This window comes from Pempheris klunzingeri, chromosome 17 (assembly GCF_042242105.1).
Source record: "Pempheris klunzingeri isolate RE-2024b chromosome 17, fPemKlu1.hap1, whole genome shotgun sequence".
NCBI lineage: Eukaryota > Metazoa > Chordata > Actinopteri > Acropomatiformes > Pempheridae > Pempheris > Pempheris klunzingeri.
In genome coordinates, this window is record NC_092028.1 from 62,400 (window position 1) to 80,239 (window position 17,840).

The window sequence follows — 17,840 nt, forward strand, 5'->3', positions numbered from 1 at the left end:
TGGTTCCCATTCCTCTTCCCAAACCTTAACCCCGCCCCCTTCCCCTTTCCCTAACCTTAACCTTGTTTTCTCTTCTCCCCTCCTCACTCATATCTCGCCTGCTCTCCCATCTCCCCCACCTGCACCAGGACCTGTTCCCCCACCACCCCACCCCCCCTTTTTTTATCTCATATCCTCCTTCCTCCCTCTTTCCACCTGAAAAAACCCCCCTCCAAGCCCTTCCCCTAACCTTAACCCTTCCTTCCCCAAAACCCAACTCCTCCCACCCCTCTGTTCCCCTAACCACCAGGACCAATTCTTCACCTCCCTCTATCCTTCATCCTTTCCATCTCCCATCACACTGACACAAACACACACGCTCATACACCTCAACAACTCCCAAACAGGGGGAAGGTCGGCCGGTCTAACACCCTCCACCAAGAACTCCAAAATCATTGGTCCTATGACCTTTGACCCGGAGAGCGGGGACCTTTGCTCCCGAGGAGGGAGGGGGAGACCAGAGTGAATTTGGATTCACAGACTTGAGACCGCCATTCCAGGGGGGCCTTAATGATCTTGGATTTGAAGGGCCACCGCTGGACGGGCGGCCCCAACTCTAAGCCCACATTTATTTCATTACCAAAATTATTTTGGCATTAATAATTTTTGTTAAAAGTTGTCTCGGTGGGCCGTTCTCCCTCTTCCTCCTGCTGTGCTCTGCCTGGGGATTGATCCCGGGTCCCTGGTGTGGATGACCGCCACCTCCACCAGTACACCATCCAGCAGATCAGTAGGCCCGTGCACCTTATCCTACTTGGACTCCCTAAACCCCAACCCCAACCCAAACCTAACCCTGCCAGAGCCACTGATCAGCACTCATCACTACAATAACCATCCCGGCAAAAGGTCTCTGCTGTCGGACCTGGGACCTGGCGGGACTCGAACCCGGGTCCCTCATGCCGCAGTCCCCAGCCCAGCTGATTGAGCTACACTCTGGAACACCTGGCATCAGACTCTTCACACTCTTCATCTTCACCCACGGGCACACACCCCCTTCCACAGCCAATCCAAAACCTTCCCTCCAAAAATCCACACATACACCCAATCAGATCCTTGGCTACCTTCTTCCCGCCCAAGCACACGGACCACACCCTCCCTTTCTCCAATCATTCTACACCACCCACATTCTCATTGGCTAATTGACTCTTGGGAAGGGACTCACCTCCCTCTTCCCAACAGTCATATACAGACACCTGGGCCATTCTCAGCTATCCCCTGAAGAAGCAGCACTCAGCTGCGAAACGTCGGGACCTGCTCCTCTGCACAGCCTGTAAGTCCTTTTTTACTTTTGCATTGGATTTTTAACAGTGCATTTGCACTTTTTAACGGTGTTTTTACACTCTGGGATCGTGTCTTTTAAGCCCTTGACAGCATTTTTAGCACTCTTTTTTTTGAGCAGTGTTTTTAGTGTTTGTTCTATGGGTTTTAGCACTTTATCAGCAGTGTTTTAGCACCTTTTAACAGTGTACAAACACCTCTACCAGTGTTTTACACCTTTTAAATTAATAAAACTTAATTTTAACCAAGTGGGGGGGCTCGACCCTTTTTAAACGCCCGGATAAACTCTCCCCCTTTTAACCACCTGGAGCCAACTGGCAAAAAGAGACTCTTTTAATTGCCTTTAACACCCACCACTGGCGACCATAACGGGGACTACAACCTCCACCCGGCCAAGATCCAAAACCTTTCCAGGACTACAACGCGGCCGGGCCTGGACCACCATCCCCCAAGAGAGGAGACTACCGTCTGCGGCACCAAGGTAAGAGCCCTCTACACGAAATGTTTTTTACACACAAGGCCGGGGCTGGGCCTAGGAGCAGGGCTGAGAATGGCCCTGCACCTCACCAGACACCACAACCACTGATGGCCACTCGCATACACGCACCCAACAGACATCACACCACCAGACAACACTACCACACACAGACACACACACTCACCCAGCCACCAGATCCAGAAACCAGACACACCAGTAAACTACACTTCAAGCTCATCCAGGCCATACACCACAAACGCATAATGGACACAGCACTCACTTCAGGCACTTTTCCACCAGGCATGTTACGCCAAATAACCCGGCTAACAGACTTCATCAAACCATCCACACCCACTACAGAAACACGCAACAAAATTCACACTAACACCACACAGTGGATGCTGAATACAATCACCATCCTCCAGGAACATTACACCACTGCCATAGCCACGCTAGCCACCACTCCCCATAACCCAATAGCTCTACAGATAGCCACCGGCTGGGCCCACAAACGATACGGCCCCAGGCTGACGGCGGAGACCTTAAAGGAAACTCAACACATTCTACAACAGCAGACCGGATCCATCACCAACATCACCACCGCCACCACCACCAATCGTGGACCACACCCGGACCCAAACAATAGAAGCAGACCGGACAATCCACTACCCACCATCCCAGAAGCCCCGGAACCGGACTTCCCACCATTACCCAAACCACAGGCTCCACATAATCTCCCCTTATCCCATGCTACGCCAGCACCAGTCTCCACTCCAGCTCACCAACGGACACAACAGACCCCATCAGACGAAGGTAATTTACTCTCAATAACCCACCCCATCTACAGGACCCGGACACCCACCCCCCACCAGCAGACCAAACCTGGTACCACACCTCCAAGAACCGGCCCTGCCAAATCTCGACAACAGACTCTTTCATTCATCCAATCCACATCAGCCCAACAACAGCCACCGCATCCCACAGAACCAGCCACCTCCACTCCGCAACCCCAGAGGACGAGGAAGGTGACCTGGGGACCCCTGCCCACTAAGGACGACACTCACACCATAACCTCTACCTCTATAATTTCACCCATTCTACCTCCAACTCCCCCTTTTTCCACCCACTCCATAGCAACTACACACACTACAGCCCAAGTACATCTCCCACCACACAGCAAACCCATTACTTCACAGGTTCTGGACACAATTACACTAAACACCCGCTCCAATACTTCTGTTTTCATTCCTGACACTATTCTCCCTCTATCCCAACAGACCGATGCTGCTGGCGCGCGGGGCGACCGGGACGGGCCGGTGACCCCAACAGAATCCCTAAATGGGGTATACATGATGAAAGGGTCAACAGAGGTTAACCATAACCCAACCACAACCCAATCTGAATCCCCTACTCTACCACCAGGGGGGGTCGATCGGTCCGCTCCCCTCGCCCCGGGGGCCAGCACACTGGAATGTCCAGACCCTGACCATCCTCCACGTTCACCCTCTCTCTCCTCCTCCCACGTCTCAAAACTTACTCCATCCTCTCTCCCACCTCCAATCTATCCACCCTCCTCCTCAGCTCATCTACCCCACCCCAGTTTCCCTCCTCCCCCCCACAAATCCACTCTCTCTTCTTTTCCCTTTAACACACAACCTCCCCCTGCTGACTCTTCACCTTCCCCTCAGACTATCTCCCCTGCTCCTTCTTCTCTTAACTACAGCCATGATTCCACACTATACCTTCCTTCCCCACCCCCTCTCTCCACCTTCATTCGAGAACATCCGGACCCCTACGAGGAACTCCCCTACCAAAACACCTATCCACCCAAGATTCATCTGACACGCCCACATCGCAATATCCAGGACTGGAACTTCATCGCCAAACAACCCATACTCATACTCGGAGACACCAACATCGGTCGCATCACGGAGAACTGCCTACCTGATACACAACTGGACAGTTACCCCGAGGCCACTGCCTATCACTTCCTGAAGGTATGTGAAAAAGCCACCCCCAATCCCTTCACCATGACCGTCCTTATCTCCATAGGCATCTACAACAGGGACCAGGACCCTAGGCAGACCACCATCAAACAGCTCAAGGCCCTGTTCCGCCAGGCCAGGCTGACCTTCCCCAACGCCGCCCTCTTTTTTCCTCTCATACATTACTCACCTCACCTCACATCCAGACAACAAAACAACATTAGAATAATAAACAACGCAATGACCAAACACGTCCACACACTCAGCACAATCCCCCCCACCGAATTCACCACAGATGCAGACCACATCCACTGGACTTCCACTACAGCTAACCGGATCTTACAGCACTGGCGCACAACACTGGATGACACCGAACCAGGTACCTGTGGCTCCATTTCCTCCTTTTCCTACACAGACTGACCATCCCCCTCTTTCCCCTACCCTAACTTCCATCTTTTCCATCCTTAAGACTTAATCCCGCCCCCCTCCCCTCTTCCCTAACCTTAACCCCGCCCCTTTTCCCTTACCTTAACCCTTCCTCATCTTCTCTCCTCACCTAAATCTCGCCCACTCTTCCTTTCCCCCCCCCCCCCCCCCCCCCCTCTTCATACCCTTTCCTCCTTATCCTCCCTCCATCTACCTGATCCCCTTTCCAAGCCCTTCCCCTAACCTTAACCCTTTCCCCCTCCCCAAAACTCCACCTATTTTCCATCCTCAAGCCGTAACCCTGCCCCCCTCCCCTTTTCCCTAACCTTAACCCCCTCCCCTTCCCCTCTTCCCTAACCATAACCCTGGTTTCTTCTCCTCTTCCCTAACCTTAACCCTGCCCCTTTCCCCTCTTCCCTATTCTCAACCCTGCCCCTTCCTCCTATCCCTAACCTTAACCCTGGTTCCCTTTCCTCTTCCCTCACCTTAACCCCGCCCCCTTCCCCCTTTCCCTAACCTTAACCCTGCCCCTTTCCCCTATCCCAAACCTTAACCTTGGTTCCTTCTCCTCTTCCCAAACCTTAACCATGCCTCTTTCCCCTATTCCCTAACCTTAACCCCGCCCCCCTCCCCCCTTTCCCAAACCTTAACCCTGGTCCCCCTTCCCTAACCTTAACCCTGTCCCGTCCCCTTCCGCTTATCCCAAACCCTAACCCTGGTTCCCATTCCTCTTCCCAAACCTTAACCCCGCCCCCTTCCCCTTTCCCTAACCTTAACCTTGTTTTCTCTTCTCCCCTCCTCACTCATATCTCGCCTGCTCTCCCATCTCCCCCACCTGCACCAGGACCTGTTCCCCCACCACCCCACCCCCCCTTTTTTTATCTCATATCCTCCTTCCTCCCTCTTTCCACCTGAAAAAACCCCCCTCCAAGCCCTTCCCCTAACCTTAACCCTTCCTTCCCCAAAACCCAACTCCTCCCACCCCTCTGTTCCCCTAACCACCAGGACCAATTCTTCACCTCCCTCTATCCTTCATCCTTTCCATCTCCCATCACACTGACACAAACACACACGCTCATACACCTCAACAACTCCCAAACAGGGGGAAGGTCGGCCGGTCTAACACCCTCCACCAAGAACTCCAAAATCATTGGTCCTATGACCTTTGACCCGGAGAGCGGGGACCTTTGCTCCCGAGGAGGGAGGGGGAGACCAGAGTGAATTTGGATTCACAGACTTGAGACCGCCATTCCAGGGGGGCCTTAATGATCTTGGATTTGAAGGGCCACCGCTGGACGGGCGGCCCCAACTCTAAGCCCACATTTATTTCATTACCAAAATTATTTTGGCATTAATAATTTTTGTTAAAAGTTGTCTCGGTGGGCCGTTCTCCCTCTTCCTCCTGCTGTGCTCTGCCTGGGGATTGATCCCGGGTCCCTGGTGTGGATGACCGCCACCTCCACCAGTACACCATCCAGCAGATCAGTAGGCCCGTGCACCTTATCCTACTTGGACTCCCTAAACCCCAACCCCAACCCAAACCTAACCCTAACCCTAACCCTAACCCTAACCCTAACCCTAACCCTAACCTCTAACCCTAACCCTAATCCTAATCCTAATCCTGAGTCTAACCCTAGGTCTAAGGTCTCCCTCTACAAAACCCTTACCTTAACCACACTCCTTTTGTGCAGCCCTAACCCTAGCAAAAAACACCCTACGGAACACCCTACAATCCACTCCAAAACACCCCCCAGACAACCCTCCAATCAACTCCAAAACACCCTACAAAACACCCCCCAATCCACTCCAAATGGCCTCAAATGCACCCCTAGGCACTTCCTGGAAACACCTAGGGACAAAAAACACTTGGGCAAATTTTCACTCACTATAGTCAATGCAACTTTTCAACATAACTCGCCCTAGGAATGTCCCACCAACACCATTCAACCACCCCTAGGCTCCCCTTAAGCCAAGCTACCCCACCCTAGGATTTCAGCTCCGCAGCGCCAACTACTGGGCGACCACTTTTCCAAAAAACACTCTCCAGGACACCCTCCAATCAACTCCAAATGGCCTGAAACGCGCTCCTAAACACTTTCTGGGGGAACTTTTTTCAAAAAAACACTTTGAAAAATTTCACCTCACTCAACTCTATGGGGAATTTTCAAACGCCTATAACTTGAAAACCACACCTCCTAGCGCTTTGCAAACCACTTCCGCCTGCCATAATTCGGCCCTTCTGAACACGCCAGGCTTGGTCCCGTCTCTCTACGACCTTCCCTTCCGGAGATACAGCCAAAACAAAAAAAAAATTCGCAGTTACGCCCACTTCCCGACGTCACAGCCACTCAGGGGACCCACCAGTCGATTCTCCAGCATATCATCCGGGGGGGTAGAGCCCAACCCCAGAACTCTAGGACCCTTGGATCCGGACTTATCGGCTCTTGAAGATTATCATCCGGGTGGATGATATCAGTTTTCATCCTATAACCCTAACCCTAACCCTAACCCTAACCACTTAATTTTATTTCTAACCCTAACCCTAAGTTCCTTCCCTTAATCTTAAACCCTTACCCTCTAAGTTTCCCTAACCCTAACCATATAATTTAATTAATTAATTAATTTACTTAAGTTAAAAATTTAAAAATTAAATTAACATTAAAAATTTAATTAATAAATTAATAAATAGGCTTAAAATATTTAAAAACAGAGTAAAAATAGGCTAAAATAGTTCATAGTTAAAAACAAGCAGCATTTATAGGGTTAAAACAACTAAAAGCCAAATTGGATAAACTAAAAAGAGTTTCTAAAAAGCCAAAATAGGCGGAACCTATAAATAGGGAAGCAGCTTTAGTTGTTCATTCGGCCGGGGATCTCTGAGGTGGAAACATCTCAGAGCTAAATTCATGGGTTTTTTAAGATGTGCCTAGCCTGAAGAAGGGTAAAAGAACCCGAAACGTCGCGCAAGAGGCACAGGGTTTATTTGGGGAGTTGTTTTAATTTAAATTTGATTTGATTTGAATTTAATTTAATAGAAGTATTAATAACTTAATAAATAATTTATAAAAACAATTAAAAACCTAAATAATGGATAACAAAGCCCAAAATGGGATAAAAAATAGCCTAACTAATTAAAGAAAAAGAAGCCTAACTAATTGGACTTAAAAAATTTCAAATTTCAAATTAAAAAACCAAAAGAACCTAAGAACAGGACAATAGGAAAACAAAAACAATGAGAAATAAGCCTAAAAAAGGAAAATGAAAGTCAAAAAGGACGTCCCAGCAGGCTTGCCGTGTTGAAGGACCGTGCACCTCCGTCTCCTTAGGGAGGCGGTTCAATCCACTTCACCTAACCCTAACCTCCTAACCCTAACCCTTCCTAACCCTAACCCTACCTTAACCCTAACCTTGACCATTCCCACCTTATCTTTCCTAACCCTAACCATTCCTAACCCTGACCTTAACCTTTTCCATTTCCTTCCTAACCCTAACCCTTAATTAATTAATTAAAAATAAATAATTTAAAATTTAAATTGGTTAAATACATAAATTTGAATAAAATTGGAGAATTGAAAAATTAATTAGGTTTAAATTCATTATTTTAAATTAATTTGGAGAATTAAAATTGATTAAAATTAGTTTCATAAATTAGCTGTAAAAACAATTAATACGAAATTCAAATTACTTACAACATTTAAAAACAATTTAAAATTCATAAATATTAAACAAGTTAAAATGTAATAATAAATAGTTAAAATACAAAAAGATTACAAGTTTTAATTCATTTTAGTCATTTAATATCTTAAAAGTTAGAGAAGGGGTTAATTTAAGTTAATTCTTTAAAAATATAAAAAACCGAATGTTAAAAAAGGCGCAATTTAACAAGGTATAAATAGGACACACACAGACTGCTTTCATACTGAAGCTGACTCTCTAAGAGGCAACACCTTTGGAGCAGAGCTGACAGACAACAACATCCAGTGCTTTTTTCGTTTGTGCCCAGCCTGAAGAAGACTTTTAATAAGTCGAAACGTCGCGCATTGGGCACATTATTATTAATAATTTGGATAGTTTGATTTCATAAAAATTTAATTTGATAAAAATTTAATTTGATTTAATTTGATTTGATAGTTCATTTTCTAGTAATATTGACATAATTTATAAATTTAATTCATAACTTTAATTAAACTTTAATTAAAAAATAACAAAAACTTCATTGAAAAATAAAAATACAATCATGGCCGATCGAGGCCGCTGGACGCGGGTGCGCCATAGGCGACCTGCCCAGCAACGGAGGTCCGGGGACCGGGGAGGGAGACCAGCCCAGAGGAAGGACCGAGCACCTCCTGTCTCCTTCGGGAGACAGGCTCATTCGACTTCCCCTAACCCTTCCGGAGATACAGCCAAAACAAAAAAAAAAATCGCAGTTACGCCCACTTCCCGACGTCACAGCCACTAGGGGGTGCCACCCATCGATTCAGCATGCCATGGGTACGGGGGGTAGGCACAAACTCCAAAACTCTAGGACCCTCCTATCCGGACTTATCGGCTCATGAAGTTCATGGGTAGGGGTACCCATATCAGTTTTCATCATATAACCCTAACCCTAACCCTAACCCTACTTACCAGAAAAATAAAATAAATAACGTCACTTACCGGAAGAACAAAAACCTGAAAAGGAAAAAGAGAATAACGATACTTACCTGAAAACCAAAACCTATAAGGGAGAAAAGAAAGTAAGGATACTCACCTGAAAACCAAAAACCTGTAAAAGAGAAAGAGAAAGAAACCAATACACTTACCAAACCTGTTGAGGAAAAATAGACGGGAAAAAAGAGAGATATTGCGACGTGCGTAGGCCCGTGCCCTGCCTTTGGCTCCCCATTTTCAACTGCCAAGTCGTCAGACGAGGTGGGGGGAGTCATCGAGAGAATTTCTAACACCAACACTGGTTTTAGAGTTTTCCAGGTTGGGTGTGAAAAACTAAGAACAAGGCTTTCAAAGGAGGTATAATTAAGTTTGGGTCTAGGTTGGACTATTAAACTAGAGTTAAAGATTGCTGCAACTCCACCGCCACGTCCAGAATCTCTGGGAATATGAGTATTAATATGACTGGGAGGAGTGGCCTCATTAAGGCTAACATATTCCTCAGGAAGTTGCCAGGTTTCAGTCAGACACAATAAATCAATATGATGGTCAGATATCAGATCATTTACTAAAACAACTTTGGATGGCAGAGATCTGATGTTTAAAAGTCCACATTTCACTCTCCTGTCCTGTTTCATAGGGCCAATGGTGACACACAGTCTCTATGGGATGTTGGGTGGGTGACTGTACTAATGGAGGAGCAGAGAAGTGTGTAAGACTGCAGCTCTGCCTCCTGGCTACGAGCAGGTTAAAGATTACCTGGTGTCACTGTGCCAGACTGAGCTGGACACGTACCAGGCGGTCCACAACACCTTCAGCCACCTATTGAACAGCTTGAATGGGGTTAGGGTTAGGAGTTTCACCAGAAGTTGTTTGTACAGAAGAACCTCATGTTTCAGCAAGCACCGGACTTTGTGTACCAGCCCATCGAGTCCGATAGGGTGATGCAGCTGTGTAAGCAGACTAAAACCGGTCAAGGACAGCCTGATAGTGCCTCCTCCTCCGCCTCCTGGGGGGGGGGGGTACTGTCATGTCTCGTCGTGTGTGTTGATTTGTCTATGTTCACTTGTGTCTAATCTTAAATCTTAAATCCACTGCAACCAACCCAACTCACAGTAAAGTTAATTTTAAGTATGAGGCCTTTGGGGGGCCCTGGGGCCCTCTCAGTGGCCCCTTAAATCCACTGCAACCAATCCAACTCACAGTAAAGTTCATTTTACGTATGAGGCCCCTGGGGGCCCTGGGGTCCTCTGAGTGGCCCCTTAAATCCACTGCAACCAACCCAACTCACAGTAAAGTTCATTTTAGGTATAGGGCCCCTGGGGGCCCTGTGGCCTTCTCTGGCCCCTTAAAGGCACTGCAACCAACCCAACTCACAGTAAAGTTCATTTTACGTATGAGGCCCCTGGGGTCCTCTCAGTGGCCCCTTAAATCCACTGCAACCAACCCAACTCACAGTAAAGTTCATTCTAGGTATGGGGCCCCTGGGGTCCTCTGAGTGGCCCCATAAATCCACTGCAACCAACCCAACTCACAGTAAAGTTCATTCTAGGTATGGGGCTCCTGGGTGCCCTGTGGCCTTCTCTGGCCCCTTAAAGCCACTGCAACCAACCCAACTCACAGTAAAGTTAATTTTACGTATGAGGCCCTTGGGGGGCCCTGGGGCCCTCTCAGTGGTCCCTTAAATCCACTGCAACCAACCCAACTCACAGTAAAGTTCATTTTACGTATGAGGCCCCTGGGGTCCCCTGGGGTCCTCTCAGTGCCCCCTTAAAGCCACTGCAACCAACCCAACTCACAGTAAAGTTAATTTTTTGTATGAGGCTTTTGGGGGGCCCTGGGGCCCTCTCAGTGGCCCCTTAAATCCACTGCAACCAACCCAACTCACAGTAAAGTTCATTTTATGTATGAGGCCCCTGGGGTCCCCTGGGGTCCTCTCAGTGGCCCCTTAAAGCCACTGCAACCAACCCAACTCACAGTAAAGTTAATTTTTTGTATGAGGCCTTTGAGGGGCCCTGGGGCCCTCTCAGTGGCCCCTTAAATCCACTGCAACCAACCCAACTCACAGTAAAGTTCATTTTACGTATGAGGCCCCTGGGGTCCTCTGAGTGGCCCCTTAAATCCACTGCAACCAACCCAACTCACATTAAAATTCATCTTACGTATGAGGCCCCTTGGGGCCACTGGGGCCCTTGGGCCCCTGACAGGAATCTCAGATGACTTTAAAATCCATGTTATGGTTTGTTGCCCCCTGGGGCCACCTGGTTAGTGAAGGAAGGATCTAATCATGACATACAGGTTACTTATACTGAAAATTTGGAACATAGGCATCTTAAGCACCTCCGGAGGGCCATCTGGTGGAGATAAATGCAATGACGTCATACATGGATGTTGGCCCTGCAATAATGGGTCCATACGGAGATGCTGGAAAGCCGGTCCCAATACACACACATGGCTGTCAACGACCGCAATCCCAATGTTGGGATTGAAATTCGATATATCCGTATACAGTTTTCGAAAATCCAACTTCTTAGTGGAATGTCCTAACCCTAACTCTAACCCCTTCCCCCTCCCTAACCCTAACCCCCTGGGGTTCCCTGGGTTCCCTTTCGGGCCCTGGGCTTCCCCTTTGGGGTCTTAGGGGTTTTATTATAGTAAGGTTTTATTTTTAACAAGTAATCACCATAGAGGAGAAGAGCCATAAATCAGATGTTTATATTATTTTATTCTGGGGACAGCAAGACACAAAAATAAATACCCAGAGAAAAACACTTAGGGTGGGTAATATGGGAATGACATGCCTCTGCCCTTGCATTGCCTTTGGATCCCCAGTTCAACTAATGAGGTAGGGGGTACTATTGGGGTAACTCTCACAATCTAACCCCTGAAATACCGAGTGATCCTGAAGCTCACTACTGGTGATAGGTCCTAAAACCCAAGTAGGATTGAAATAATGGACAAAGCCAAAAGTAGCACTTTTCTAATGAAAAACTCTTTATGCAGCTTTTTTGAGGATTTGATTGGAAGCCTACTTTGGCTTATTTGTGTCTATCCAATGTTTTAATGTGCTACATTCCCTAGAAAGATGGGTGTTGTTGTGGAGTTTGTGGATCTGGGTTTGGCTTGGTGACTGTTCCCTGATTCTGAGCTCAGGGTCAGCTTTTTAATCCTGGAATCTCACAGCACCAGAATCTCCTAACTTGGCATAAATGGGCAGAGAGAGGAGACGATCATGCACGCCTCATTTGGTGGGTCTACCACTCAGGGCTCCAGAGATAACAAGTTGTGCCAGTCTGCAATTCCACACAACCGCCTATAATCTGTAAAGACCGTTGCTGTGGGTTGAGAAGAATCACAGCTGAAACACTGGAAATTTAACATGTGCTCATACATTTTATTGAAACACTTGATTCTTATCAAAGAAAATGTGTTGACAAAGAAAGAACTTGAACTTCAGATGAAAGAAAAAGAAGAGTGAACAGAGAGAGGAGCTTCTTTGTGAACAAAGTCGGACCTGAAACAGAGACAGACCTCTTTTGTATCGAAGAAACCAGATTCTATTGATTCTACATTTAAACTACCTGGTAAAACACTCACCTGTTATTTCAGCCAGCCATGATGTGCTTGACAAATGCTGAAAGACAAATTATTTCCCTCAGTCATTATTTCAGAGGTTTGTGTCTGTCTTTTTTCAGTATTTATTGGCAGTACATTACCTTCATAGTTAATACATCCGTTAGCATCTTCCTGTCCTGCCAACAATATGTCCACCTCTCCCTCTGTCATCCTCTCTCCTGATGAAGAACAACATACAGAACATGTGGTTAACATGTTCTTAAATAAAGTGTCCAGAGGAGGGTGAGTCTTAAACGAGCAGTGACCGTCATACCCAGAGTGACCAGTACGTGTCTGAGCTCTGCCCCCATCACCACTCCATTGCCTTCTTTATCGAACACTCGAAGGCCCTCCACAAAGTCCTCGGACGTCCCCTTTGGGTACGTATAGATACACACACACACACACACACACACACACACACACACACACACACACACGATGTGTGAGTAATAAATACCAGCTAATAACCAGCAATCAATTTCTACTCTGAGACGTGAAAGCTTTGATCTCACTTTGTCTTTGGACTGAGCCACATGTTGCAGCATCGGAAGAAAGGTCTCGAAGTCCACCAGGTTAATGTCCATGTCTGCTCAAAAACAGAGGAGGAGAAGAATATATGTGTGTGTAAATGTTCTGTGTTTGTATGTATCCCTTTCATTTCAACCATTTCAACCTTTTACATCCATCATTCACCCATCCATCATTCACCCATCCATCATTCTCCCATCCATCATTCACCCATCCATCATTCACCCATCAATCATTCACCCATCCATCATTCTCCCATCCATCATTCACCCATCCATCATTCACCCATCCATCATTCTCCCATCAATCATTCACCCATCCATCATTCTCTCATCCATCATTCACCCATCCATCATTCTCCCATCAATCATTCACCCATCCATCATTCTCCCATCCATCATTCACCCATCAATCATTCTCTCATCCATCATTCACCCATCCATCATTCACCCATCCATCATTCACCCATCAATCATTCACCCATCCATCATTCTCCCATCCATCATTCACCCATCAATCATTCACCCATCCATCATTCTCCCATCCATCATTCACCCATCAATCATTCACCCATCATTCATTCATCCATCATTCATTCACACAGTGAAGCTGCTGCAGGAGCAGGTTGGTGTTCAGGGTCTAAAGGCCAAAGGTCACTTCAACATGCAGACTGGCGTGCGTGTGAGAGTGTGTGTATGTGTGTGTGAGTGTGTGTACCTTCAAGTCTGGGCCGTCCCAGCACTCGGAGGACTTCAGCGTTGGTCGGGTTTTGTCCCAGAGCTCTCATCACGTCTCCACACTGAGAGAACGAGATCTTCATCTGATTCTCTCGAGTCCGATCAAACAGCTGGAAAGCCTCTTTAAACTCTACACACATACACACACACATACAGTCTTCATACTGTAAGTAGTGAAAATATCTGTCTGTAAACAGCTGCAAACTCTTAAAAATCAAAGGTGTGTGTGCATGTTTCCATCTCTGGTAGTGTGTGTGTGTGTGTGTGTGTGTGTGTGTGTGTGTGTGTGTGTGTGTGTGTGTGTGTGTGTGCGCGCGCATGTGTTTTACCCTCTATCTGGTCAGCACTGAACTCGATCTGCAAAAGAGAAAATTGGTTCACGATTATTGATGAACTCTGACCACATGTTCAGCTGCTTCTTTTAAACTTCAGTATTTTTATTTTCCTGTTTGAACTGAACATTGATTAAGAGGTAGAGGTGTCAGAGCTAGAGCAGGTTGTCCATCAATCCGAAGGTCAGTGGTTCGATCCCTGGCTCCTCCAGTCTGCATGTCGAAGTGACCTTTAGTAAGTTTGAGTGGTTGAAATGACTAGAAAGGACACATACAGATACAGACCATTTACCGTCAGTATTCAATAAATAATCAATATTAAAATATTAATATTAAGATAAATAATCAATATCTAATCCCACTGGTTCATCCTCCAGCTATGAGCTCAGGACAAACACCAACCCCCTGAAAGCCTTCTAGAGAGAGAGAGAGGCAGAGACAGACAGGCAGACAGACAGACAGCCAGAGAGGCAGACCTTGATGCTGTGTGGGTCGAAGTCAGGTTCTTTGGCAGGTTCTGGTTCTGGACTCGATTTCACTGCTTCTCTCTTCTGTTCTGGTTTCTTGGGGGCCATGATGGACCCTGAGGCGGGACAGACAGAAAATAAGGACGACAAAGCAGGTAACAGAACGAAAATGAAGGAAGGCTAAGTGCAGAGAAGATGAGGAGAGAAAACAGGGGAGATTCCTCTGTGAGGCAGTTTAAATAGCTGCCACACTCAGAGTCCATCAGGTCCATCTATGGTCAAAGACTGAACTCATGAATGAATCCTCTCAGGATTCCTACTGCAGAAAGACAAACTTCAAATAGATGTGAAACAAATTCCACAGTCCTCTACTGAACTACTCAGACCACCTTAAATAGAAAACATCTACTGTTCTCTACTGAGACCTCCTTAAATATAAAACTCATTGACTCATTGTTCTCCTTTATTTTGGTGGACAAATGATTTGTACATTATCATCATTGTTATTATTATTGAAGATTTATTTTGTACAGGCTGGGAAATGTCAAAGTTATAAAGATTCCCTGCCTTTTTCTCTTTTTTCCTTCACCTTCTATCTTTTGTATTTCCCTTCTTTCACCAGTGTAGGGCAGCGTCTTCCAGGAAATGACAGACAGACAACCAGTTTGTCCACTTGTCAGCTGAGATGTTTCTTAAATGAAGACTTTGGTTGGCTGTCAGTGAGAATGAACAGAGAACGAACTATCACACACATCTTAACCGTCTCAGTACGTTCTCACTGAAAGTTACACACTGTATGTATGTCCCAGTATGACCAGTCCACTCTGTCTCTGTCCCAGTATGACCAGCTATCTCTGTCCCAGTATGACCAGTCCACTCTGTCTCTCTCCCAGTATGACCAGTCCATTCTGTCTCTGTCCCAGTATAACCAGTCCACTCTGTCTGTGTCCCAGTATGACCAGTCCACTCTGTCTGTGTCCCAGTATGACCAGTCCACTCTGTCCTTGTCCCAGTATGACCAGTCCACTCTGTCTGTGTCCCAGTATAACCAGTCCACTCCGTCTGTGTCCCAGCATGACCAATCCAGTAAATGTATGTCACTGCTACCCTAACCCTGCAGCGTGCACCTGGTGGTGTCTGATTTGGGTCATCTGATGTGGTTGCCAGCGTTGCCCCAGTGGCTCATTGTTGAACTGCTGTGGCTGCAAGAATGAGTCATTAACCCACAACGATGTCAGTTATATTATTCTTTATTGTAATTTTCATCCCTTATGACATACATATAATACAACACAGTATGTAAATGCAAAATTACTGATTAGTGAAACTCCCAGTTTGCCCAGTATAGCTCCACTGGGGGTCCAGGAGCTCAGAGTGCTGTTATCATGGATGTATTAGGTTCAGTTCTAAGGAGTCTCAAGAAGCCAGAGGTGGGTCATTGTGAGAGAGAGGGTATGTCTGACCAGGAGACTCCCAGCAGTAGGGAACAGGAGACAAAGACCCAGTGAGAGGTGTGCATGGCTGGTGGAGACGGGAGACCTGGAGCACAGGATAGTAGGGGAAAAAAAACACAAACACGAGGAAACAAGAGACTTTGGCCGAAGCATCTACACCAATTTAAATTCTACCTGGAGAGGTTGACTGGATGGGCGTCACGTGTGCAGTTGAATGGTTTGTGGTGAGTGATCTTCTGGAGGGAAACTGGCAGCTCCGCCCACACACACACATACACACATTGAGACGGGAGGAGGAAGGAAAACAGAAAAACGACGTTTGTCTTGATTTTACATGTTTTAAATGTTAAGATCATTTATTTCTATGAATAAAAAATAATTTGAAAAAGATGTGATGGGAAGAAGTGAACATGTGACTTTGTGTGTGTGTGTGTGTGTGTGTGTGTGTGTGTGTGTGTGTGATGACACACTACCTGATCTCTCAGGTTTCACTCAGAGAGGCGAAGCAAGGCGAGGCCAGAAGACACCAGACAGACAGTTCAGAGTGAGAGACAGACAGGGTGAAAGAGAGAGTGAGACAGTCAGGACAGGCAGACAGACGGACAGAGAGACGGACAGACAGACAGACAGACAGAGGGAATCTGTAGTGACTGTGATGTTTACTGGAATTATTTTGGAATAAATAGCAGAAGCAGGTAAGACTGAACCATCATCTGTTTACTGAGAGAGTGTGTGTGTGTGTGTGTGTGTGTGTGTGTGTGTGTGTGTGTGTGTGTGGTGATGAAGAGCTCTGTATGAAGCTACGTTCACAACAATGAATCCTGAGGTTTTCAGAGGTTCAGATCTAAGCAGGTTTAAAATTTACAGGAACTGATTTTTTAAATCTTTTCATTAAGAGTCTGATTATTTGATGAGAAGTTCCAGAAAAGAAAATTTTAACACCACAGAAGAATCACTAATGAATCTGGGCCGACTTTGAATGCATCGTTCACGTCAGAAGTTGCATCTGGAGAAGTTTTCAAGGAGTTCATTAATTGTCTTTTATTGGCCTTCAACCTTTTTATGATTTCATGTTTGTGTTACGTTTGAGTCAGAAACACACTCAGAAGTTAACCATCAGTTTAATTACTGTTTTAAACCAGCAGGTAACCATAGCAACAGACAGCAGACAGACTGGAAGTCAAGGGGAGGATGTAAGCAGACAGGAACAGGCTCACTGGGTGTTGACGTGCAGCAGGGCCCAGATGTGGAAACGATGTGTTCACACCGAATACTGCGTGCACCTTTTCCTCACACAGACCTGAGAGTAGCTCACACACACACACACACACACAAATTCTTTGTGTCCACACTAGTTCATCAAAGGCTCTTTGTCGAACCTCTTCATCTCTTCATGACTTGGTGTCAGAATCATTTCCTCATACTGATCTTGTCATTGGATCATGAACCGTGAGGCTCTTTGTAAACTCTTGATTGTACAATCAATCAATCAACCTGACTGATTCAGCACAAATGCCTAAACTGCTCTTCTTCTTCTTCATCTCCTCAATGCACACTTTTAATTGAGAACACACAGTTCTGTGCATCTGGCCCAGGCGTCTCACCTGCCCAGGCTTCTCACCTGTCCAGGCGTCTCACCTGCTCAGCTGTCTGTGGGCTCTGTGTGAGGCAGAGGACCAGTTGGTGTTACTAGGAGGTACTCAGGATGACACACTGGTCCACTTAGGTTTGTTAATGTTCAGACTACTGCAGCAGCCATGTTGTGAATGAGGGGCTAGCATTACTGTGCTACATGCTACATGTGACTCAGACTGTTAATAGTTTTAAAGAGCAGCTCATTGGCTGTATGGC

The 17,840-nt window shown here is 46.5% G+C and overlaps 1 protein-coding gene across 1 annotated transcript; it reads right to left on the reverse strand.

Annotated features, from left to right (window-relative positions):
* Positions 1–12,458: 12,458 nt before the first annotated feature.
* On the reverse strand, positions 12,459–14,643 carry myl4 (myosin, light chain 4, alkali; atrial, embryonic). The gene is made up of 7 exons (XM_070847277.1): positions 14,545–14,643; positions 14,066–14,093; positions 13,717–13,866; positions 12,984–13,057; positions 12,743–12,842; positions 12,570–12,647; positions 12,459–12,487 (listed from the first exon to the last, which is right to left on the reverse strand). The coding sequence occupies exons 1-7, from the start codon at positions 14,641–14,643 to the stop codon at positions 12,459–12,461; spliced, it is 558 nt and encodes a 185-aa protein (XP_070703378.1).
* Between the last annotated feature and the right edge of the window lie 3,197 nt (positions 14,644–17,840).

Excerpts from the sequence above, each read along its gene's own strand:
- myl4 (XM_070847277.1), bottom strand. The coding sequence starts at position 14,643 with ATGGCCCCCAAGAAACCAGAACAGAAGAGAGAAGCAGTGAAATCGAGT. Across the intron at positions 13,058-13,716 it reads GGGACGGCCCAGACTTGAAG|ACATGGACATTAACCTGGTG; the intron begins GTACACACACTC and ends GTTTTTGAGCAG. Across the intron at positions 12,843-12,983 it reads TGGCTCAGTCCAAAGACAAA|GGGACGTCCGAGGACTTTGT; the intron begins GTGAGATCAAAG and ends ACGTACCCAAAG.